Below are 23,407 nucleotides of genomic sequence, written 5' to 3'. Positions count from 1 at the left end.
TGAGAGGGCAGTGGGATGAAGACAGGAACATCAGGGTGATGGGGGGAAAGGAGCCTATCCCCAGGTCAAGCAGGCAGCCAACTCACTTGCTGGCACGCACAACATCAGCAGCACAGTGGCTGATGGTGAGGTCTGCCATGCGCAGCCGCCGCTCTTCCACCTCAGAGGCGATAAAGGTCTCTTTGTCACCACTCTCTACCTTGATGAGCCGGATCTTCAGCTCCTTGGGGGGCCCCTCACTAAGTGAGCGAAGCTTCAGCATGTCAGCCCGGCTGACACCTGGTGGCCCTGGAGCTTCCTCCCGAGCCTTCTTTCCAGGGACAGGGGCTGATGGGGGTGTGGGCTGGGCAGGAGGTGCAGGAGCTGGTGGAGGGGCTGGAGCTGTGGGTGGCTTGGCCTTGGAGGCCCCACCAAGATCGGGCCGGGACTTCTCACGACCCTGGATCTCCTCGCTCTGCAGGTCCAGGTTCCCCAGCACCCGGCGGCTCTTTTCTTTGGGGGCCTTGGCCTTGGCCTTTGCCCTGCCTTCACGGGGCCGCCGACCCACACTGTCCTTACAGGCCCGCCTGTGCCGCCTATGCTCCTTCTGGTGCTCCTTCTGTCGCCGCTTACAGCTGCCTGACACCACTGCGGCCGTCACCCCACCACCCTCCTCCTTGGCCTGGGTGGGGGGCAGTAGTCGCTCAGTCCCACTGTCCGTTGGGTCTGCTGTGTCCACTGGGTCTGCTGGGTCAGTGGCACTCCGGCCCACCCGCTCCACGAGGGTCTCACAAGCCCGACTGATCTCTTCTAGCACCTCAGACTCAGAGCGAGCAGGGGGCAGAGGCAGGGGTGGGGGTGGCTGGGTGGGGGTCGTGGGGCCCGGGGCTGGCTCTTCGCCCACCCTGCGCTCCCGGGCCCAGGGCCCGCTTGAGGTAGAGAACTGAGATGACGAGGAAGCGGAGGGCTGTGGGGAGCCCTGGGCGTTAGGGGCCGCTGAGGTGGGCGGTGGGGCGGTAGCACCTGATGGGGGGCCAGGGGAATACTGAGTGGTGGGCAGGGGCCCAGGCCGGGTGGAAATAGCTGCTCCAGTCCCCCGATAACAGTACTTTTGTCCCTCCAGCACAGAGGCCAAGGATTTGAGCAGGCTGGCCGGGCTGGCGGGTGGGGGTGGGGGCGGGGGGGGCTGTGGCTGGGGGGGTGGGGGGAACTTGGCTAGAGGCGGCGGTGGCGGTAGGGCTGGTGGTGGCTTCTTCTCCTCTTCCTGGGTGGCCGTGGTGGTGGTGGTAGTGGTGGCAGCAGCGGGGGCGGCAGGAGCAGTGGTGGTGGGGGCTGTGTCAGTGGGAAACGGAGGCTGCAGAGAGGCAAAGGGCTCCTTCAGAGGGGGCGGGGGGGCCACGCCTGCTTCTTGTTGTTGCTGTTCCTCCTCCTTGCGAATGGATTCATCCAGCATCTTCATGATGTTGGCCAGCCCATCAGGTAGGATCTTGAATTCGGCTGGCTCCTCAAACTGGTCCTCCAGCGGGGTGGGGGGAAAATCAAAGAGTCGCGGGCCTCGGGCAGGCAGCTCCCCAACCCCAGGCGGCACAGGCTGGGGGGCTTTACTCAGGGGGCCTGGGGGTGGCCCCGGCCCCACCTCGGGGGTCTTTGGGAAGGAGACCCTGGGCCGGGGGCTCTCCGGGCGCCTGAAGCTTCCTGAGGTATTTTGGTGGCAGGAGGAAGGAGGGGCTGGAGGCAGGGCAAGAGTCAGGGGTGCAAGAGGTGGGTCCTGGGGGCTCTGTGCTGGGCTGGGAGGCCGGGGAAGGGGGTCCATACTTCTGGCCAGATAGGGCGGTGGGGGAAAGGACACAGGCCCAGCAGGGCTGCTGCTGTGGCTGCCGTTGTTGCTGCTGCTACTGCTGGTGGTTGGGGTTGGGGGAGTGGGAGGGGTGTGAGAATCCTGAGTGCCCACAGAAAAGCGGGAGGCCGGAGGCCCCAAGAAGCCCTCGCGGTGGGGGAGGGGTGGTGGGGCAGGTCGGGGGGGTCCCTCAGTCCCAAAGAAGAGCTCCTCTAAGATCTCTCCGTCCTCTCGGGCTGCCCGGCAGGCCGCACCCTTCAACCAGGCAGGGGGTGGTGGGGGTCGTAAGAGGCGGGGACAGGGTGGTGGAGGGGGTGAGGAAGGTCCAGGTGGCAGGGACAGGTGGGAAGTGGCAGCGGGAGCCCCCAAGAACAGTTTCCGACTGCTGTGTGCCGAGGGCCCCAGGCGGCCCTGGTGAGTGACCTCCAGCGTGGGAGTTTGGTAATGGTCAGCGCCGGGCTGCAAGTGTAGAAGGGGGTGGTCGGAGCACAGCTCGGGCCACCTCAAGACGAGCTCCACCCATCACCCCTCCACCCGAAGTTGTCAAAGTTGTCACTCACAATGCCTGGGTTCGGCTCCATGCCCCGGAGACCGGTGTTGCTGCTGCTGCTACTGCTGCTGGTGGTGGTGGTGCCGGGGAGGCCAGGGGGCCGGGAAGGGGCGTAAGGCACGCAGGCGGTGGTTGCTGCTGGTGAAACGCTGGAGTCCATCCGCGACCTCTGAACTCTGCTCTCTCTAAGGTCACTTCCGGGGGGACGGGTGGCAGGCAGGCAGCCATGGCTCTCTGCTCCTGGGGGGCGGGGGCCCGGGCCTGGGGGTGCAGCCGGGACCAGCCGGTGGCCAGGGGGGTGTGCGGTGTATGCTGGAGCTGGGTATGGATATGGGTGAGGCAGCGAGTGCCGCTGCTCCTAGGAGATAAATGGGGATGCAGGATGAGGAATAGAGAGCATGGGATTTGCAGTTGAGAAGTGAAAGGCAACAGGCAGGGGCTCACCTGGCGCTCTGGGGGAGCTGAACCCTTGCGCTCTGGGACCCAGGCATCTCCATGCAGGGTACTCCACAGCCCTGGCTTGGTTAGTTGAAATGGGGGGCTGGCGGCCAGGCCAGGCAGGGGTGGTGGTGGCGGCGGTGGTGGTAATGGTGGTGGAGGCAGTGGCAGCCCTGGGGGAAGGCCAGTCTAGGAGAAAAAAAGGTGTGAGAACTCCATTCCTTGCCTAAGTCCTGCCTCCTCACTGCCTGCTGGCCCCGCTATACCCACACCTGTTCAGAGTTGCAGCCTCTCCTTCGCTTGCCTCCAGGGCTGAGGCCCTCCTCCCCTGAGGGGCCTGAGAGTGCTGCAGGAGGCACAGGCTGCACCACCGGGGGTTCGGCAGCTCGCTTCACCGGGGGACCTCCCCGCTTGGCTCCATAGTTCCGCTTGTGCTGAGAACAAAAAGAGAGAAGAGAAAATGGCACGGGTGCAGGGACAGCCTGGCCCTCCTCCCTAACTCACTCAGCGCCAGCCTCACCTCAAGGTGCAGCAAGTTCCACACTTGCTCCAGGGGGGGTAGGACCTTGGCTCGGTGCTGGCAGGAGCCAGTATGAAAGTTCCAGAGCTGGGCCTGGGGGTGGGGGGGACACAGGGCAAGGGCAGACATCACGTGGGGCACGGAGCCAGAGGCACAGTTGTACAATCCTGTCCCCCATGCCCTACCTCACCCTACCTGCTGCAGTCGGCCAATGCGGGGCCCCAGCTCGGCAAAGCTTCCTCCGTATCGAAGGGCACTGTGGTAGCAACGTGCGGCCTCCTCACTGTCGTGCTCTGACTCGTACAGTTGCCCAAGCTGTTCCCACAGCCCTGGCTGGGCTGGCTCCCGGAGCAGTGCCTGCACACAGCCATGCAGGGATTCCAGCTTCCCATGGAGGGGTCTTGGAGTGGGCGCCCTACAGAGCAGAAGGGGTGGGGGTGGGGGTGGGGGTCAGGCTTGAGAGGACTCTTTCTAGCCCCTGGTCTTACCTCCCACCCCAAGAACCTTCAAATGTCCACTCACCCTGGGGCATAATATGGTTTGTTGGGGTGCCCAGAACTACTGCCATGTGAAGGGGGTAGGGGTGCAGGAAGCGGGGGCTGCCCAATGCTGGCTGAGCATCTGGAAAGAGAAGGAGTCTATTATATACAGCAAGAAGGAGCAGTCTTGTCCTACCTAGGCAGGAGGGGGCTCAGAGAATAAGAGAAAGCATCTGAGGACCACACAGAAGCCCACAGAATGACAGGAACCCATGGAGAATGACACAGATTGAAGGGTACAGAAATGGAAAGAGATATGCCGGGAGACAGAGGGCCCCAAGTTCTCACCTGCCTCCAGGCAGCCATGCGCTACGAGGAGGGGGATGGGGCGGGCAGGAGCTCCAGGCCCCAGCACAGCTCAGGCCCCCAAGGGCAAAGGCTTCCCGTGCAGCGCGGGCCCCTGGAGGGTCCACTGCCCGATGCATCCAGCCTGAGTTGGGCATAAAAAAATTATGCTCTCACTGGGGGCAAAACCAGAGCTGCCAGTGTACACCCAGCCAGCTTGACCCCAGATCTTCCCTTACCAGGTCAGCAGTGGCCCCAGGAGCCCTGGAGATTGGGCACGGCCCCCTGCCCCAGCTCTCTGGGACGATGGTCCGGCTCCAGCCGCTCTGATAAGAGTGCTCGCTACCCCCAGATGGCTGCCTGGGTCCTTTCACAGCCAATTCTACAAACAGAAGGAGGAAAAGGAGTGAGACAAGCTGGCCAGCACATAGTCAAGGCCCAGTGGCTGGGCTGAGCGGACTGTGGCATTCACCAATCTGTCATTTGTACAAAAGGCCCGGCCTTGGCTTTCCCCAAGGGGAGGCCCACCAGATCCAATCAGCCCCTAGAGGCCCAGGAGTGTGGCTGGGAGCCGGGATGTGTGTGGCAGGGAACCAAAAGGCCGGTGGGAGGTACGGGGTGGCTGCGCTACCAGGCTTCCAGTCCGGAGTCACCCGGCCACCCCGCAACGCAGCGGCCGCTTACCCGGCCTCCGTGGGAGCGTCCTCTCACCGCGTCGGCGAGCTCCAGAGATCTGGCCAATCACAGGACTTCCTCTCTCCCCAGAAAGCCAATCATCACCCGTGTCTCCGCCTCAGTAACAGCCTGGCCGGAACCAATGGGAGCGAGGTGAGCCCGGCAGCCGAGGCTGGGGGAGGAAGGGCGCCGAAGCCGGTCAGACGGGCTTAGCCCCGGGTGACCCCGATGTGACCCCACGGCTCCTACCTAGGGTCCCCATCTAGGATCTGACACTCCGGCCGGCAGGGCCAGAAGGCAGCCGGGACGCCAGGACAAGACGCGTGCGGATGAGGGCGGTGAGTCGCACGCTCGGCCCGCGTGTGGGCTGGCGCTACCCGCAAGCCTCAGGCACCCAGAGCCCGGTGGTCACGGCCAGGCCGCTCGAGTCGCCCCGCGCCGGCCATCGCAAGACCGACGGACAGCAGATGGATGCGGAACGCAAAACAGACATCCCTCCCCTTCCTCACTTCACCTCGCCCAGTGACTGACCTCCTCACCCCAGCGCCCCTAAGAACTGCTTAGGGCTGGCCAGCCACGGCGACTTCCACAGCACCCAAACCCGTCCGCGGCGCTAGCAGGGCGCTCCACCCGCAACGCCTGACCCCGACCCAAACCTTGGTCAAGCCCCCAGTCTCATACCCAGTTCCTCCAGCTCCTCTACTTCCCTTGGCTTTCTGGGTCTTCAATGCCGACCGACCCCCAAAATCAAATCCCCTTTAGTCCCCCAACTTCCGAGAAGTCAGGCACCGCGGTCCCGAGTGGCCCCTCTCTCGTGGCTCGCGTATCCTCTCTGCCCTTCCCCGCCGGGGCCACGCGGTTCCCCACGGCCCACGTGGCCCCCGCCCCCCAAGGGAGGGGGGGATTTCGGGGGTTGCCCGTGACGTGGCTACTTGCGCAGCGGAAGCAGTGTGTGTAAATGCACGGGGCGGGGGGGGGGGTCCTGAGGGAGGGAGAAGGGCGGGGCCCGACAGGCAGTGACATCACCCTTGTCCCACTCTCACCGCCCACTCCCTTAAAGAACCCAGAACCCGTTTCACTTCCTCCTTCACGCCCCCCCCCACCCCTTCGCAACAGCGCCGGCTGGACCCCCGACTGGCACTGCGCTCCCCTCTCCTGGGCACCTTCCCATTAGCCCCAGTTCTTCCTTCTCGCCCCTCTGAGCCCAGGAGCTGAGTCTCCGTGCCTACCCGGCGTCCCCGCAGGTAGGGAGCCTGCTTCGCTCCCGGGATCGGTCCATTGAGAGTCTAGAGTACAAAGAGCAGCGAGAGGCGAGTGTCGAGTACAAAGCGGCGGGGGCGGGGCCAGCGCTCCAGCTGGAGCGAGCGCCGGGCAGGAAGCCGGGGGAGAGTGCGCGACGAGGGGCTGGGGGCGGCTGGAAAGTTCGCCTTTGCTGAGAGAAGTCTGCGCTGTGGGGAAATTTCCACCCAGCCCACAGGGGCAGACGGGTTTCTGGCGAAAAGAGCCTTCCTTCCCCCAGGAGCAAGGTCGTTTGTTTGCATGGAAGCGCTTGGACCCTATAGGGCCCTGCGTGCGACTCTCCGCCGAACCCTGGTGGGCGCTTGGGCCCAGCGGACCCTCTCCGCGATTCACGTGGAGTTACTGTCAGAAACCTCTCCTTACCAAAGGCAGCAGCCTTTCTGTCAGTAACCAAGTCCGGTACAGCGCTGAACTGGGGTCAAGTAGAGCCCTGGCTGACTGCCCCCACCCGAGTACCAAGGCAGAGGCGGGGAGGAGACCTAGGGACCAGACGTGGACGGGGAGCCGGGGAATCAGACAACAGAAGGGCAGATCGCTGCTTGGGAAGTGGTCCCGAGAGCTGCCAGTTACCAGGAAACGCAGCTTCCCCTTCTGCGATGATGACACTTCCCCTCTGCCACTTCCCCTTTCCCACGGGGAACTGACTCAGCTTTCCCTAAGCCAGTGAGTGCGGTCCCTCCAGCCCCCTGTTCTTCCACCTTTATCCACAAAGCCGGCACCCAAGAATACAAAGCCTTCACTTGGAGACAAAACTTCCTGTACACTAAACACACACTCATTCTCACCAGCCCCCTCGGATCCTTGCCCGAACCCGGGACCCAAGCGCTTGACTCGCCCCCCGTTCAAAGCCCTCCCTCGGGGTCTGATTCAGGCTTGGGGTGAGGGAGCGTGAGTCACCCAGAAAACCTTCCCCTCTTCCCACTGACTCAGCCCCCGCCTCCCTGAACACACACAGACACACAGTCAGAGGCAGACACAACTCCTCAGCCCACACACCGGCTCACCACCGGTCCCGCGGAATTTCCCCTCTCGTCTTCCCCCACGATGCCCCCCCTCCGCGCGCCAGGCAGCCCCAACGCGGCGCTCGCACCTGTTCCCCAGCCGCCGCCGGCTCGCGCTCCACTCTCACCTCCACTCTCGCTGTTGGGCAAGAATAGCCCTCCTGACTCCCGGTGTCCTAGTATACTAACCAAGGGGAGGGGACCACGAACAGCCACAAAGACTGACACCCACAGACTCCTCCAAGACAGGCGAGAGGCAATCGCACGCGGCCAGAGCCAGGCTGCGAGGTCAATATACTTCTGGGGCAGACATTTCCAGCCCCTCCCGACCCTACCCACAACCTCGGGAGCCAGCCGCTCTGAAAGGGTTAATTCCGCTCCCGCCGAGGCCACGCCCTCTCCATCCGGGCACTCCCGGCAAAGCACAGCTCCGCCCCCTCCATCCGGGCCCTGGACTCGGGACTTTAACCGACCCCCCACCTCCCGCTGGAGCCCCAAGAGAGAACCACTCCATCAATCACACCCATTTAACTCTCTCTGGGCTTGAGCCGACGAACCCCTCCGCGCAGCGCCGGAGCCGCGCGGGACGCGTGGTAAGAGGCCTGAAGTGCGCACGCAAACTCACGTGACGGCCAGAGATAAGAGCCCGCAGACAGGGTTTTACCGAGCAGGCAGTCAGCGGGCACGCAGCGTGCACGCCGGTGTGGGGCGGTCCGGGACGCTCGTCGCAACCCGCTCCCTGCCCGTCCTCATCACTCCCGGTGGAAGCGAGGGGTTACAAGCTCGCTTCTTACCTGGGTGAGGGGGAGGCGGAGGGGAGGGCCGCCGGCTGAGGCTCCGCTGTGACTCAGCCACCCGGGCAGGCCGCCCGCCCGGGATTCCCTTCCCCAGCTTTTCCCCGGCTGCCGGCCCCTCCCCGCCCCCCACCGAGGAGTGACGGTGCCGGCCCCGGCCCGCTGTGTGTCACTGCAGGCCTTGTGTCTGCCTCTGACTGGGCGCTGTGTTCACCAGTCTGTCTGACACGGTCGGCTGTGCGTGGGTCCCGGTGTCTGTCTCCGTGTGCACCTGCATATCTGTTCATCTTGTCTCCCTCTGTGCCTGTGTCTGACGCGTTCCTGTCATTATCCCTGTCTACATGACTCCGCGGGGCTGTCTCTGTCTGTGTGTCTGCCTAGCTCCTGTCTCGGTCTTTTGTCTGGGTCTGCCTCTGCATCACTAGCGTGATCACGTGTGCCTCTCTGCACATGCCCTTCTGTGTTTGCCATCATGTTTCTGAACAGAGTCGGGGCGACACTGGCGCAAACCCACCCTGCTGACTCCTGGCTACGCTCCTCTCAATCCTCACGTCTTGCTGGATCAGTGATCATTCTGTTTCGAGTCAAGTATTTGGAGGTCTGTCCGCCTTCAATCAAGTTCTGTCCCATCCCTCGACAACCCTTATTCTCACAGCTCCCTGTGGCTGCTACTGTGATAATAATTGCTAGCATTTCGTGAATATTTATTACATGCCAGGCACTGCATTAAATATTTTACAAGCATTTTTCTTTTCACCCTTCCCCAAAACCTGACATAGGAGGTACTTTGATTACCCAATTTTACGGATAAGGAGATTGAGACCCAGAGAGGCTAGGTGACTTGGTCAAATCATTCTGCAAGTGAAGAATGAAAGCTAGGCTTCTTTCCTGAGCCACATTCTTACCACTCTTCTATATTGCCTCTATCCTACTCTCCCTCTTTTAGTTTTATCCTCACAGACCATCTCCTGGTCAGCCTTCCTCTCAGCTCTACCCATGTTACCCTCCTCACGTTCTCTAAAGAAGGTAGGAGGCTGTGCAGCAGATCTCAGAAATCATAGGTTCTTGGTAATGAAGCTCATTCAGTTAACATTACTCAACACAAATCCACCACGCACCCCAATGTGCAAAACATCATGCAAAATAGCGAGAGATACATAGAATAAAACAGTTCCACTCAAGAAGCCCCATATGTAATGGGGAAGAACAACACACAGAAAACTTAAGCCCCTGACTTAGGGATTATCTTCCATTTTCTCTAACAAAGGAATGGGAAATAAAGCAGGGCTTCAGGCAGAGAACTGAGAGGAGAGAGGTAAGCAGAAGAGGTTAAGACATAGGTATGGGGGCAAATGCTATAGTGCAGTGGGAAGAGAACGGGACCTAGAGAGATCTGGAAGGAAAGGTGAAACGCCAAGATTGCTGTGGCTGGTAGTGATCTTCAGTATCTCCCCAGATCAATTTCTGAACACCCTCCAAAAGCCAGGGTGTTCAGCAACTCCTGTAGAGGCAAAGCCCTTCTCCTCCCAAGAAAAAATTCCTCCAGGGTAACTCATATCCACTTTCAGCTTGCAAACTCCATCTTCATTAAATAAGCAACTGAGTTGTAGCACTGGGGAGATAGTGGGGAGAAGATTTTTTGGTAGTAGTGGAGAGGCTGGTGAAGTATAGGGCTGAACCATTTATAGGAGAAAGAAGGGAGGTCCATAAACCAGGAAGGCTGAACCACTCAAGCACCACATGGTGAGGTGCTCAAAATTGGACTAGACCATTCTGAAGAGTGGGCATGATGCAGATCATACCAAGCAATTCCAACCATGTGATGCAGTTAGACTGCTGGGGAGAGAGGGTCACTCAGACAGGACTTACCAGATGGAGTTTGGTGTGCCCTGTCTCATTGGAACCAGCACCCCAGCAGTGGGGTACAACAGACCACGGTGGGTGGGGTGGGTAGTGCTACGGGGCTGGCATGTTGCCCTGGGGGGAACCTAAAAGAAAAAAGTCGGTTAGAGGTGGGGTCTCCCAGGCTGGAGAATTTCCCTGGGCTCCCTGCCCCCTCAGTAAGGAGAAACCTGGCTCTGGTGGTCAGATAGGATAGAAGAATCTGTTTCTGTGGCAACCAGAAAAAGCCATCCCCAAACTGGTCATCCAGCCTTCCCCTTTGGGAAACAGGCTGGTATGGCCTGTAAGTCTACAGTAGATACCCAACTCCTGATCCCTCTTCTGACAGGACCCTCCTGCTGAGACTCCCTGGCCCCAGAGTCACCCCAGCTGCCCTATCATCTACACCCAAGCCAGCCTGAGTTCTAGTACCAGGACATGCAGACCTGCTTCCTTCAGCTCTATGTCCTCTCCAACGTTATCAAGACACGAGACAGTCAACCCCACCCTCTGGACTCTGCCCCCTCCTCTTCCCCCAGGCGGGTGCAGGCAGGTCTTGGCTAGCCGCACAGGTAGCCAGACTAGATGAACGGGCCCAACAGGGAGGGGCCATCCTCCCCTGCAAGAACTATGACTCTGGGCCTGAGCCTGGAAGTAGCCTCTGCTGCAAGCCTCCCCTCCCTGCCACCACCAAGGCAATATCCTGTTTCCCCATCACCTCCTTCCTCTTATGTGGCCTAAGAAGGTGATAGAGGCCCACTCCCTTCCCAACCCTCAGAGACAAGAAGCTAGGTCTTTTAGTGTAAGTCCAAGGCCAAGAATCAGGTGTCCATCCAGGGGTCAGAGTTAAGTGGCCCCTCACCTCAGACTCGCTCCTCAGGAACCTGTTTTCTGCTCCCTTAGTCATAGTTTTCTGCCCTTATGGACCCTAACACTTGGGCTCCTAATCTAATCTCTATATTCCTTGGCCTTCCAGCCCCCATCCTTCCCCCTGCCCCAGAGACTCGAGCCCCCAGTCTCCATGATGCAATGCTCTGCAAGCTCTGTGGCTGCTGATGACACAGCCCCCAGGGAGGTGCTATTTCTGACCCACCAAGGTCCCCTCACTGGGCCAGGGTAGTGGTCAGCTGTAGGTGGGTGAGGTCAGGGAGGCCAGGTCCTTCCTCTGGGGAACTTGAGGTTGGAACTCTCCAGGACCGGGAGGCTCACAACCTGGGAGCAGGGAGTTATCTGTAGTCTAGCATCTGTGTTTTGCGGTTGGTGCTAGGGAAAGGGACTCGGGAAGGGCTGGTCTAGTAGGCAGACGTTAGGACAGGCCAAGGGGGTCAGAGGGGTGTGTGAGGGGTGTCTGGACAACAGAGTGGGGGAGGGGCTAACAGCCATTTAAAGGGCCAGCCCCAGAGCTTTAATCCCTCACCAGTCTTGGCCCCAAGCCGGAGGCTGTAATTCATCTGTCCAACAGCTGGGGTGGGTGTGTGTGTGTGTGTGTGTGTGTGTGTGTGTGTGTGTGTGTGTGTGTGAGGGGGGCATGTGGACGGGAAGGGGGAGCTGGGTTGGGGGAGGGGCTGGGGCTTTCTTGTGCATAGAGCCAAACAACAAAAGGGGAAGCTTAAGTGCCAGCTCCAAAGTGCCCAGGCCAGGCCACTGACCTGCAGACCAGCTGGTGGCCCCCCACCTGGTGGCCAACAGACTCCATAGTTTGGATTCGAGGATTCTTGGCCAAGGAGTCAGTGTAACCAAAGGTGGGGCCCTGGAGAAAGCCCAGGCTGTGTACCCCCCAGGCAGGCTGTCACCCCTTCTGGCACCTTCCCAGCTGCAGCACTGTCCCAGACCTGGCAGGCCCCGCAACAGACTCAGCCTTAAATGCCCTGCTCACCAGCCAAGCCTCCCCAGACATGGCTTGCCGGCTCCCCCTCCCGCCAGCACAGGGTGGCAGCGGCCACACCGAGGCTGTCCCTTTAAATCATTACCACCCCTGATTGTGTGGACGAACCAAGGGCCCTGCCCCCCAGGCAGGCGGCTTGCCACCTCCCCCCCACAAGTCCCCAGAAATGTGAGGGCCATTTAAAGGGACAACAGAGAGGCAGCCAGGTCTCTAACTGCCCCCCCACCCCCACCCTACACACAGCCCCTTTCCCCAGCGACAGACAGCCCCTTGCCCCTCCAGGGGGCCCCCTAAATTCCGGTTATCTCCCCACCCCTAGAGACTGCTAGAAGGAGAAAGGGGGCCAGAGCTGGGGGGGGGGGCGGGGAACTGGGGGGAAGCAAGAAAAGGCAGGGACTCCCTCCTCCCCCAGAGCCCCAGGGGACAGGTCGGAAGGAAAGCAAGAGCCCAAAGAAGCAGCCAGACAGAGCCCCCAAAAGGTGCCTTGGGCAAACCTAGGGCACACAGGCTGTTGGGCGAGGAGAAGGGAATCAGGCTGCACAAGACGCCGGCGCGGCCAGCGGACGACAAGCCCAAGTGGGGGCGATGGAACACAGAAGGCCAGGGAAAAGACGCAAGGCCAGGGGGGAAATGGGGAGACGGAAGGGGAAAAGGGGTCACCCGGGAGGGTGTGGAGGAAAATCAGAGAGGGGAGGGCAAGCCAGGCCGGGGTTACCTGCTGGGTGTCTGTCCCCCGGCGGTGCCCCCGGAGTCCGGGTAGGGAGGGGGGGAAGCAGCAGGGGGGGGAGTGGGGGCTGGGGGGGCGGGGGAGACGGTCCCTCCTCTGCCTCCTGGGCCTGCCCCGGCGCTTGCAGCCTCTGCCTCCCTCCCTCCTCCTCCCCGTCCCTGAGTCCCGGAGTCAAACAAAGAACTGTAGCAGGCTCTCCCCAACCCCCTCCCTCCTCCTCCTCCTCCTCCTCCACCTCCTCCTCCCCTCCCTCCCTCCCCACCAGCAGGCTCCCTCCTCCTCCCTTCCGGTCTCTTCCTTTAACTACCCGCCCCCCCTCCAGCCCCCAGCACTAGTCTCTCTCCACCCACCCACCCCAACCTTTTACACACCCCTCAGCCTAGCCTTGTCCCCACTAGAGAAACTGTGGAGTCCCTTTGCAAAATGAAAGGCTCCAGAGAACAACATGGGAGGGGACTGGGGTCTTGCTTCAAAATCAAGAACCACAATACAATTATTTTCAAGGCCCACGGAATAGTCTTAGCTATTTCTTCTCCAAGAGGGGAAAAAATAATCCTAAAGAAAGCAATACAAATCTGCCTAAAGCCTTCATCAAATAAAACGCACAAAGCAGTTGAAGCTAATCCCCAACCCCCTAACCCAAATCTCCAAATTAACACAAACTATTCACTCCCCACTAACCAACTCCTAGGGTCACTGCTGGTTTGGAGCAGGCCCACAGGAATAATAATAAACTAACAACACCATTTAACAATAAAAATATTTCATAACAACAAGCACTCATTCTGTGCCAGGCACTGTGCTAAGTGATTTGCATAAATTATCTCATTTTTTTCCTCACAGCGGCCTTCAAGGTAGGTATTGATATTTAAATGTTCAAGATTAAAATGCAAGGCTCAGAGAGGTTGTGACCTTTCCAAGTTCCAGTAGCCACTAAGTGACAGAGCTGCAATTAGAATCCAGGTCTGATCTGACAGCCCAAGCTCTAAGGTACATAAAAGTACAAACTGATTTATTCCAAGACCATCTCCAACCCCAGGACTTAGTAGAGAAGAGCAGCCAGAGCAAGCAACTGAGACCCCTCCACCTAGTGAGAGGCTACAGACCGATTCACCAGCATACGCACAATAAAGACCCTGACTTTCCAGCCTAATACTGTTTCTTGGCCGTTTTCCTTTCATTGTTTGTAGATAGGGGTGTGCCATTAAGGGGACGTTAGAGATAAGCTGGTGTGTAGTGAACCCCCGATACTACACACAACTCTTGTCTTGCAACCACTCCCACTTCAAATTAATCTGGGAAAGGGGGCAATAGGACACTTGGCCATGCAGCAGGTGGGAAAGTGAGAAGACTGCTAGGTAGCTCTTTCTATGGGGGCGGAGGCTTGGAGGAGAAGCTCTTCTGTGCCAATCTAGGGAAAAGTGACCCAAGGCTCCCTCAGCCCAAGCAAAGGGGCAAAGTCTTTCAGCCACACCACACCCGTGCCCCTCCCCTTCACAAAACTCCAGGCCGGGGTTTCCCACCTGCAGGATGCTAAGACGAAGGGAAGGGAGAGGGAAAAGAGATGGCACGGGACTGGAACTGGACTCGGGGCAGAGGTGGGAGGGAATAGAAGGGGGAGGAAGCCTCATTGCCTGGCAACCGTCCCAGGGCACGTGCACTGGTGACATCATCCCAGGCCACCTCTAACACAGACCTTTGACCCCTATGGGGCGGAGGGGGTGCGCTGGCTAAGCTTCCTGGAAACACCCTTAGGAATTCTGGGAATCCAAAAAGGAGACGTAGGAAGGAACCCAGGCGTCCTTATCTCTTTTACCCCATACGACTCCAATCCCAGGGACTCAGGCCTCTTGCCTGTCTCCTCTTCTCCGCCTGCAGCCCTGACCTCCCAACCCACATTTCTGACGGGAGTCGGCCCGACACGCCCCTCGGAGATACTGTGCCTTCTCTCTCCCGGGCAAGATCTCGGTGGGGGCCGGCAGGCGGGGACGGGGGCACCGGGTCCCGCGGGGCTCCGTCTTCCATCTGCAGGATCCCCCGTGCCCCAGCCGGCCGCCAGCCGGAATCTGTCTGGGTCCCCAACTCTCCCGCCCCTCCCCGCGCTGTTCCAGGGCGGAGTCTGTGGAGTTGAAACCAGGACACGGCAAGAGGAAGAGTTATATAACCGGGAGAAGCGAAGAAGGACGAGTGGAGACAGGGACAGACAGCCCGAAAGGAGCCGAGGGAGGTGCAAAGAACGCCGGAGCGAATGAGAAGGAAACATTAGGAATGGGAAGGGTTTTGGTGCACATCAAAGAGCAGGAATTCACGCGAAGAAGGGGCGTGATGGCCCAGAAGAGTCACCTGGGCCGTCCGGGGCTTCCCCGCAGTGCCCTCCCCCGCCACCAACAGCAGCTGGGCCCGGGAGGGAGAAGCCTCGGGAAGGGGCGCTGGTACCCGCTCGCTTTCTCTTGGGGAAGCAACGTAAGCCAGAGCCCGGGAAGGCAGCGGCTGAGCAGATGGGGCCGGAAACCACAGCTCCGCCCAGCCCACCTGGGAGTGTGGGGCGCCAGCTGGGGGGAGGTGGGGAACAGGTAGTCGGCCCTCCTGAGCGAGGCTGGGCATTAGGCTCACGACCCGCGAAACGGTGCAGACCGACCGAGACGTGGGGGTCCCCAGGGCTGAGGAGCGCAGCCTCAGGCGGCTTTACACGGACTCCACACTGGGAAGGGGGCGCCCGGCTCGCCGCGCAGGCGCAAGGGGGTGCTCGGGCGCGTGCGGCCCAGGGCTGGGGGGTGGGCGCGAGCGTGTGGGAGTGCACGTGCAGGTCCCGGGCAGCTGCCGCCTCCCAGCCGCCGCCGCTGCCCCTCCCCTCTCCCTTTCCCGTCGCTATCATGACCCTTCCCCATTGGCTGTCAGGGCCCTGACGTCAGGGACAACCGCTGGAGCGGATTGGGTGGACGGGAGAGTTTGGGAATCCGGCTCGCAAGTCTCGCCCTCCAGTTACTCTGGCAACTGGGCAAGCCACCCCGGGGAGACAAGGGGAGCTGAGGTGAGCGCCGCGCCTCAGGTCCCGCCCCCCTCCGAACAACCGCCGAATCCCCTCCGGTCGCGGCGCAGCTCGCTGCCTCCCCGCCTTCCTCCCAGGGCTCTTCCCGTCTCGGGAACCAGGCGTCCTGCCCTCGACCTTGCCCACAGTCTCCAGGCCCATCGCTCTCTTCAACCTCCACCCAGTGTCACAGCCATAAGCTGCAGCAAACGGGAAGCGAATCTACGTCGCTTAGCGACCATCCCGCGTGTCCTCCCCGCAATTTACCCGGGCCCGGAGAAGTGGAGACGTGAGTCCCCAGAGTCCCCTCTCTATCTTCTGCCCTGCCACCTCCGGCCCACAATTTCCTGCGAGGGGGCCCAGAGGACAGGAAGTGAAATGGGGCCTTCAGCCTACTTTTCCCTCGGACCGGGACCGGGGGCTTCAGCCGTCTTCGCGGTCGCGTCCCGGACCTGCACTCCCCGCCGCTCTGGGTGCGCGTCTCGCCCTCGCCATCTCGTGGCTGCTCTGGGAAGACTGCGCACGGAGAAGCCGTGCGGGGCGCGCGAGGGCTCGGGAACGGCAGAGTGGGGGCAGGACCAGGGATGAGAAGACTCGCGGGGAGAGGCGTCGTGAAGGGGGGGTGCAGTGGGGAGAGCGGGATGGAGGCGAAGGCCACCGCCGGGAGGCTCTCGGGGCCGCTGGTGGGAAGATCGGACTGAGGTTTCTACACCCATGCAGAGAACTGGAGGGGGACTTAAAGTAGCCCTGGGACCGGGACACACCCCAGTCTGACCACATCTGACCTTAATGGGTCATGGCATTGGCTTGTCTGCAAACTCTGCCTTTCAGTGAGGACCGCCGCGCCCCGCCCAGGAGTCGAGAAGGGGAATTGCTGCCCAAGGGGAACTGGAGTCCTTTCAGGCCTCTCTGGACACCCGGAACCTGACACATCTGCCTCCCAGGTCTTCCTCCTTCCCCGCTGTACTCTCTTCTAGGGGACCCAGGACCTTCGCCCCAGTCTTCTTCCCAGTGCCCTTCCCAAGACCCAAACGTCCATCCCCAGCTCTACCCCTCCAGACTTAGGCGTCCTGACCCCTGCACAGAGTTTCCCTCTTTCCAGATGTCCTCGCAGCTCCCCGTTACCTGGTTCTGGGGGGGTCCCAGGTGTTCAGGCTCCGCAAGGTCTCCCAGGGGGTCGAGCGGCCCCCCCTTCTCCCAGGCCGGGGCTGGGGGGGCCGCTCCGCCCAGTGGCGCAGTTGGATTTTCCAACACAAACACCCGCACCCCCGCTCCCCAGCCCCGCCCCCTTCATGTGGTCCCGCCCCTCCTCGCGCTCAAGTCCCCCTCTTCGGCTCCGCCCCATCTTCTGCAGGTCCCGCTCGCCTGAACGCTGGTGCCGGCTAGGATGCCGGATGCGGGGTGCAGGCTTCAGGGTGCAATGTACAGGGTTCAGCCCTGATCCCTGCCTGACAAATCTCTATCCCATTTGGATCACGCGCCGTTCAAAGGTAAGCCCCGCCCCACCCACTCAAGTCCTGCCCCGAGACTTAGAGACAGCCTCCTCACACCCCCTCCGCCCTGCCCATTCGCTCAAGGCCACGCCTACGTTTCTCTCCAGGCCGCCCCACCTCCTTAGCTAATTCGTGCAGTAGCGGCTTCACTGTAGCTCTGTCCTCTGGGAAGCCCGGGCGTCCTCCCTCCCCAGACCCTCACCATTGCATTGAGAGACGCAAGGCTTGTTGTCGCGGGTGTTTGACAGCACTAAGCGCCAATACAACTCTTTCACTTTTATGGCTAACACAACTAGGTATCTCCAGGACCACGTCACACAAATTCGACCAAGGTCAAAGCCTGAGGTCAGTCCAGCTTCAGTCCTAGGTGCAATATCTGTCTTAGCTCCTGGAGTCCCCAACCCTCTGTCAAGTGGAGAAGACAAGGAGGTCTCAGCTGTCCAGGCTCATGAGTAGAGCAGTGCCTCTCTTGATCCAATGATCAGATGTCATGGCCCCAGACCGCAGGTCGATGCCGATGACAAAGGAGGCTCGGTCTGAGCTGCCTGCCCGGTTGGGATAGTAGTAACAGGGGCAGGAGTACATGCCTGGGGAAAAGGAGAGGAGTCAGACCACCGGAGCCTCCGGGAGGGCAGGGCAGGAGCAGGTGTGGGATGGGCTGGAGCAGAGGATGGGTTAGGTTCCAAACTAGGGATGGGGCAGGCAGGTCTTGGGGAGCTGTCCCACCCTTGGCGCTCTTCTTGCGGCTCTCTGCAGGCCGGAAATGGATCGTAGGCATGAGGCAGACAAGCTGCATGGGCTCTGCCTCCACCAAGCAGGAGTTCTTCCGGTCCCAGCCAGCACCTTCCAGGTACAGGCCCCGAACCCAGACACCATCCTGGGGAAAAGTGGGAGCAGGTCTGGGAGAAGCTAGACTTCAGTTGCCAGCACCCCTGACCTGCTACTTCTCTCCTCCCTTCTCATCCAATTATTTCCCATTTTTGTTCCCAGTACCCTCTTTTGCTTAGATCCCCAAGCACAACTGGCTCCCACCTTGGGTGGATACACTAGGTTGCTGTCATCCACAGTGGAGACGATAAACTCCCAGGAGAGGCTGTCCACTGAAATCTGGGGATTGAAGGTGAGAATAAGGGAAGACCCTGAAGAGGAGAACAAATGCACGGCCACAGCATACATCCTGCTCACACTGCACATTGCTCACGTTGTTTTGGCGAGCGGAAGACTGCAGCACAGCAGTGAGGAAGCCAGTGGGAAAGGTGAAACCAGACAGCCAGAAGATGACAGGAGGCCGGGCCCGGCTGGCCCACAGCTCAAACTGCTCCACACGCATGGCCAAGTCCCGTGTCCAAGCAGCCAATGGCTTTTGTGAGGGGTACGCCTAGGGAAGGAGTGCATGCTTATTCTCTCATTTAGCCATGCATTCAAATCCGTATTTTTTTTTTAATTTTTTTTGGGGTTTTCAATTTTTTTTTTTTTTTTTTGAGACGGAGTTTCGCTCTTGTTACCCAGGCTGGAGTGCAATGGCGCGATCTCAGCTCACTGCAACCTCCGCCTCCTGGGTTCAGGCAATTCTCCTGCCTCAGCCTCCTGAGTAGCTGGGATTACAGGCACACGCCACCATGCCCAGCTAATTTTTTGTATTTTTAGTAGAGACGGGGTTTCACCATGTTGACCAGGATGGTCTCGATCTCTTGACCTCGTGATCCACCCACCTCGGCCTCCCAAAGTGCTGGGATTACAGGCGTGAGCCACCGCGCCCGGCTCCATTTTTTTAAATTTATTTTTTAGATGGAATTTCGCTCTTGTTGTCCAGGCTGTAGTGCAACAGTGTGATCCCAGCTTACCAAACCTCCGCCTCCTGGGTTCAAGCAATTTTCCTGCCTCAGCCTCCCTAGTAGCTGGGATTACAGGCGCTCACCACCACACATGGCTAATTTTTGTATTTTTTTTTAGTAGAGACGGGGTTTCGCCATGTTGGCCAGGCTGGTCTCGAATTCCTGAACTCAGGTGATCCACCCGCCTTGGCCGCCCAAAGTGCTGGGATTACAGGCGTGAGCCACCGCGCCCAGCCCAAATCCTTATTTTTGAGCACCTGAAGCAGATATGAGAAGACTATGTGGTATCAGCCCCTGTTCCCCAACTACAGGTGAGCAAAGCTCTCCAAAGCCAACTTCCAGGAAAGAGGCATATGACAACTGTTCATCAATAACAATGACCACAGTAATAGTAACCAGGTACCATTAATGAAGCACCTTCTCAGTGGTATGCACAGTACTGGGAATCTTTGAAACATACTTGGAGAGGTTAGTAACTTGCCCTAAGTCTGTAAGTTAATAAGTTGTACAAAGTCAGTCAGTGAATGGCAGAGCCAGCTTTCAACCTTGAATCTGTCTAACTTTAAAGTTTAGGCTCTCTACAGTTTGTTGTATGCCCATCTAGAACCAGGAGATTGGGGGGCACAGGGTTGAGAGGGGAGCTCATTGTTGGAGAAGGATTAACAATGATATCATCTTGCCTTTCCCCAGAGTGGAGGAACGTGGGCATCAAAGATGCAATTGAAAATCTCTTCCAGGCTTGTAGACATGACAATGAGACCCTGGATGCCTTTCTCTAGGTCTGTCAGTGAGAACCTGAGCAGGATGACGTGGAGCGTTAGAGATGGAGTGGGCCTGGGAACGTCATTCTAGCCAGAAGGTGATGGCCTCTCCCCACCCCTTCCTATGTTCCGCAGAGTCCCTCTCAGTCTTACAGGATGGTCTGCATCAGCTTGTTGTATCTTTGGATCTCCTGCAGAAGGACCACATTGAGGGGGGAGGGGTCAAGAGCTAGCAGTTTTCGGGTCCCCTCATAGTCGATCATTTCAGGGATCTTCTGCTTCACATCAGCAGCCAACTCAAGGACCTGGGCAGGCAGGAGCTCTGAATGTAGCCCTGTCTTCTGGAATTCTTCAGGAATCAGTCCTGCCCTGATTCCCTCCCCCAGGCCTGGCTCGTTTTACCTTCTCTTCCCGTGTCTGGCCTCCAGCTGTAATGGGTGTAATCTGAGGTTGCAAGGAAAGCAAAGTATCAAAGAGGGTTCGTGCCTCAGTGATCTGGGAGGCCACATCAGCATTGGGGTGCTGGCCAAAGGCCTCAGGGGGGTCCATGCCAGGCAATAAGCTGATGTATTCCTTGTAAGAGGCCAGGCTCCCATCCTTGGGGATGAAGTAAGTCTCTAGTGCTGACAACCTGGAAAGTCATAGCATAAACTGCCACATTGTAGGGACTTAGGCCTCAATGCCAGGCCAAGACCCCAAGCCTATGCATGTCACATTTGTCCAACTCCCTGCCCTGTGCCCCTTCCCAATCCCATAAACTCTGTCTTCTCCCAATCTCATGTCCTTTCCTCAAACATATCCCCCACCCCTGATCCCGCCACCTGGCTGGCTTGTGACCTCTGGCTCCCTGCCCAGTGCCACCTCCCCTCACCGGTAGAAGGGAGTTGATAAAGACTGGTCACAGAAATAATCATTGATGTAGGTGGTCAGCAGGCGCCGGTCCCAGTCATCTGTGACATGTCCACCATAGTTGACGCCGGCAATGAGGTACTTGAGTGCATCCCAAGGTGTCTCCTCGTACTCATCCAGATAGAGGCTCAGCAAGTTCTCTGACACCTGGGCATAGTCCCAACCCAAGCCCCCATCCCCACAGAGTTATGGCAGGAAATCTGCCAATGGAGCTTCAACACAGCCTTTCTGTCTGCGGATATTCCCGCAGGGAAGCCATGGGGTAGGAAGTGTAAGGAGAAAGGGCTGGGACGAGGACCCCTGGCTGTTACAAACCTCAAAGTCGGAGTCATTGAAGCCATAGATAATGTTCCAGCCAAGCTGCAGGAACTTTTTGCGTTCAAGTAATACAGAGTGGAAGAAACAAAGTGCAAACAGCAGCTTCTTATATTTGGCAGGTTTGGAGCAGCGGGTAAACTGTGGTTCTGTCATCAGTTGGTAAAGACGTGTCATATTGGCCTTTAGGCCCTGGGGACAATAAAGTACAAAGATGGGGTTGACATGCATCATATTCAGATCTGCCACTAGTACCACCATATACAGTTGTGGCAGTTCTTCACGGCACAAAGCCACTTGCTGAAAGGGTGAGTGGAGGCTGAAATGCAGCCCTTGATCTACATGGCAAGATATGCACTCCTCTACAAGGCTGGGTGCCTTTCTCTGTCTAATTCGTAGGCAGGCACTGTATGGGCTTGTGGCATGACTGACTTCTTGTCCCACCACCTTTGAATCTCTCAGCCCTGATGTTCTCAGCAGTAGGTAGGCCAACTCAATTTGGGGTGTGAGAAAATATGAACAAAGACGAATACATATACATGCAATTAACAAAAATGTACAGAATTGTGTGCAAAGGTTAGTGTAGATTTAAAAGGCCATACTATATCATCAAGGAGGAACAATCTATGTGATTGGCATTATTTGGCTCCATGAGCAAGCTGGGATTTGAACTAAGCATTCCAAATGGGAAGGATATGACTAGGTCTGAGAGAGAGTCTTCCTTTCCTAGAGATGGAATGAATTGAATAAAGGCACGGAGGAGAGAATAAAGTGAGAGGATGAGCCTGGCTGAAGTCAAATGCAAGTGCTCAGGTGGGAAGAGGAGGGCCATGGATAGATGGAGATGCAATAAGAATGGATGTTTAAGCCATTTGTGCTTGATTCACCAGACATCATGGAGTCGCTCTATCTTGAGTAGGAAAGCAATCTGTTCAAACAGCATTTAAGAAGACTTATCTGTGACTGACGGAATGGAATAGTGAGAAACTTGAGGAGTACTGGATAGCAGTAACAAAAATAATATGTGACTTTTTAAAAAATGCCATTGGGCCGGGTGCGGTGGCTCAAGCCTGTAATCCCAGCACTTTGGGAGGCTGAGGCGGGTGGATCATGAGGTCGAGAGTTCGAGACCATCCTGGTCGACATGGTGAAACCCCGTCTCTACTAAAAATACAAAAAAATTAGCTGGGCATGGTGGCTCGTGCCTGTAATCCCAGCTACTCAGGAGGCTGAGGCAGGAGAATTGCCTGAACCCAGGAGGCAGAGGTTGCGGTGAGCCGAGATCGTGCCATTGCACTCCAGCCTGGGTAACAAGAGTGAAACTCCATCTCAAAAAATAAAATTTAAAAAAAATGCCATTTACCAGATGTGGTGGCTCATGCCTGTAATCCCAGCACTTTGGGAGGCCAATGCTGGTGGATCACTTGAGGCCAGGAGTTCGAGACCAGCCTGGCCAGCATGGCGAAACCCCATCTCTACTAAAAATACAAAAAATATTAGCTGGGCATGGTGGCAGGCTCCTGTAATGCCAGCTACTTGGGAGGCTGAGGCAGGAGAATCGCTTGAATCCAGGAAGCGGAGGTTGCAGTGAGCCGAGATCGAGCCATTGCACTCCAGCCTGGGTAACAAGAGCGAAACTCCATGTCAAAAAAAAAAAAAAAAAAAAGAAAAAAAATCCCATATATGACATCAAGATATGTCAAGTACCTATAAATAAATCCAATTAAAATGTATGATGACGGAGAAAATTACAGAATTTTAGGCCAGTCATGGTGGCTCACACCTGTCATCTCAGCACTTTGGGAGGCCAAGATGGGAGGATTCCTTGAGCTCAGGAGTTCGAGACCAACCTGGGAAACATAGCAAGATTCCATCTCTATAAAAACAACAGCAACAACAACAAAATAACATTACAGAACTTTAGTAAAATAAAGAATAAATGGAGGCCGGGCATAGGGGCTCATGCCACCTGCGATCCCATTGTGCTATGATTGCACCACTGCACTCCAACCTGGGTGATAGAGCAAGACCCTTTCTCTCTCTAAAAAAAGAGGAAAAACCTGAGTAAATGGAGAAATATACTTACAGATTGGGAGCTTCATTGTCCTAAAGGTATCAGTTTCTCCCAAATTAATCAATAGAATTTTTTTTATACAAGCTAATTCTAAAATTTATATTGGCAAATAAAAGGTCAAGAATAGCCTGAAGAAGAATAAGGTAAGGGGATTGCCTTACCAGCTATCCAGAATTATTATAAAGCTATACGGTAATTAAGACTAAAGTATATTGTTGGCCCAGCACTGGGTTACACCTGTAATCCCAGCAATTTAGGAGGCCAAAGTTGGAGGACAACTTGAGTCCAGGAGTCCAAGACCAGCCTGGCCAAGATGGTGAAACCCAATCTCTACAAAAAAAAAAAAAAAAAAATACAAAAATTAGCCAGAGTTGTGGCACACATCTGTAAGGTGCAGCAGGGAGAATTGCTAGAGCCCAAGAGGCAGAGGTTGCAGTGAGCCACGATCATGCCACTGTACTCCAGCCTAGGCCACAGAGCAAGACTCCGTTTCAAACCAACAAACAAAGGACTAAAGCATTGACTCCAGGATAAAACAATTTGACTAATGAACAGAATAAAGGACCCTGAAAAACCCATACA

The 23,407-nt window shown here is 57.7% G+C and overlaps 3 protein-coding genes across 19 annotated transcripts in view; 1 reads left to right on the top strand and 2 right to left on the bottom strand.

Moving 5' to 3' along the window:
* The window catches only part of KDM6B (lysine demethylase 6B), a 21,677-nt gene extending 4,965 nt beyond the window's left edge, over positions 1–16,712 (bottom strand). For 2 of the 13 annotated variants that reach the window (XM_039476052.2, XM_039476054.2), the window contains exons 1-12: positions 16,564–16,712; positions 9,787–9,905; positions 4,833–4,952; positions 4,388–4,530; positions 4,152–4,293; positions 3,847–3,945; positions 3,520–3,739; positions 3,325–3,417; positions 3,077–3,238; positions 2,811–2,993; positions 2,377–2,724; positions 87–2,275 (exon numbers count right to left, since the gene is read on the bottom strand). In XM_039476052.2, coding sequence (XP_039331986.1) covers positions 87–2,275; positions 2,377–2,724; positions 2,811–2,993; positions 3,077–3,238; positions 3,325–3,417; positions 3,520–3,739; positions 3,847–3,945; positions 4,152–4,288 — 3,431 coding nt within the window. In that variant the 5' untranslated portion in view covers positions 4,289–4,293; positions 4,388–4,530; positions 4,833–4,952; positions 9,787–9,905; positions 16,564–16,712. Of the gene's footprint in view, positions 1–86; positions 2,276–2,376; positions 2,725–2,810; positions 2,994–3,076; positions 3,239–3,324; positions 3,418–3,519; positions 3,740–3,846; positions 3,946–4,151; positions 4,294–4,387; positions 4,531–4,832; positions 4,996–5,504; positions 7,164–7,212; positions 7,401–9,786; positions 11,908–12,398; positions 12,493–16,563 lie in introns of those variants that run through there. The other 11 variants (XM_074388145.1, XM_074388147.1, XM_074388149.1 and 8 more) reach the window with 11 other exon arrangements.
* Positions 13,975–23,407, top strand: LOC141581931 (translation initiation factor IF-2). Its single transcript, XM_074389099.1, has 7 exons — positions 13,975–14,008; positions 14,442–14,637; positions 15,006–16,382; positions 16,793–16,928; positions 17,228–17,276; positions 17,688–17,781; positions 17,922–23,407. Exons 1-3 carry the CDS (start codon positions 13,975–13,977, stop codon positions 16,024–16,026), a joined length of 1,251 nt encoding a protein of 416 aa, XP_074245200.1. The 3' UTR covers positions 16,027–16,382; positions 16,793–16,928; positions 17,228–17,276; positions 17,688–17,781; positions 17,922–23,407.
* The window catches only part of DNAH2 (dynein axonemal heavy chain 2), a 120,523-nt gene continuing 114,264 nt past the window's right edge, over positions 17,149–23,407 (bottom strand). For 3 of the 5 annotated variants that reach the window (XM_074388138.1, XM_074388137.1, XM_074388135.1), the window contains 8 exons: positions 20,752–20,943; positions 20,399–20,583; positions 19,930–20,158; positions 19,681–19,832; positions 19,447–19,561; positions 18,133–18,309; positions 17,964–18,038; positions 17,149–17,808 (listed from right to left, as the gene is read on the bottom strand). In XM_074388138.1, the coding sequence (XP_074244239.1) occupies positions 17,413–17,808; positions 17,964–18,038; positions 18,133–18,309; positions 19,447–19,561; positions 19,681–19,832; positions 19,930–20,158; positions 20,399–20,583; positions 20,752–20,943 (1,521 nt within the window). In that variant the 3' untranslated portion in view covers positions 17,149–17,412. The remainder of the gene's footprint in view (positions 17,809–17,963; positions 18,039–18,132; positions 18,310–19,446; positions 19,562–19,680; positions 19,833–19,929; positions 20,159–20,398; positions 20,584–20,751; positions 20,944–23,407) is intronic. The other 2 variants (XM_010339803.3, XM_074388136.1) reach the window with 1 other exon arrangement.

The sequence above is a fragment of the Saimiri boliviensis genome, chromosome 17 (assembly GCF_048565385.1).
Source record: "Saimiri boliviensis isolate mSaiBol1 chromosome 17, mSaiBol1.pri, whole genome shotgun sequence".
In the NCBI taxonomy this organism is placed as follows: Eukaryota; Metazoa; Chordata; class Mammalia; order Primates; family Cebidae; genus Saimiri; species Saimiri boliviensis.
Note: the sequence above shows the minus strand (reverse complement) of the source record. Positions and strands in the feature narration are given on the sequence as shown.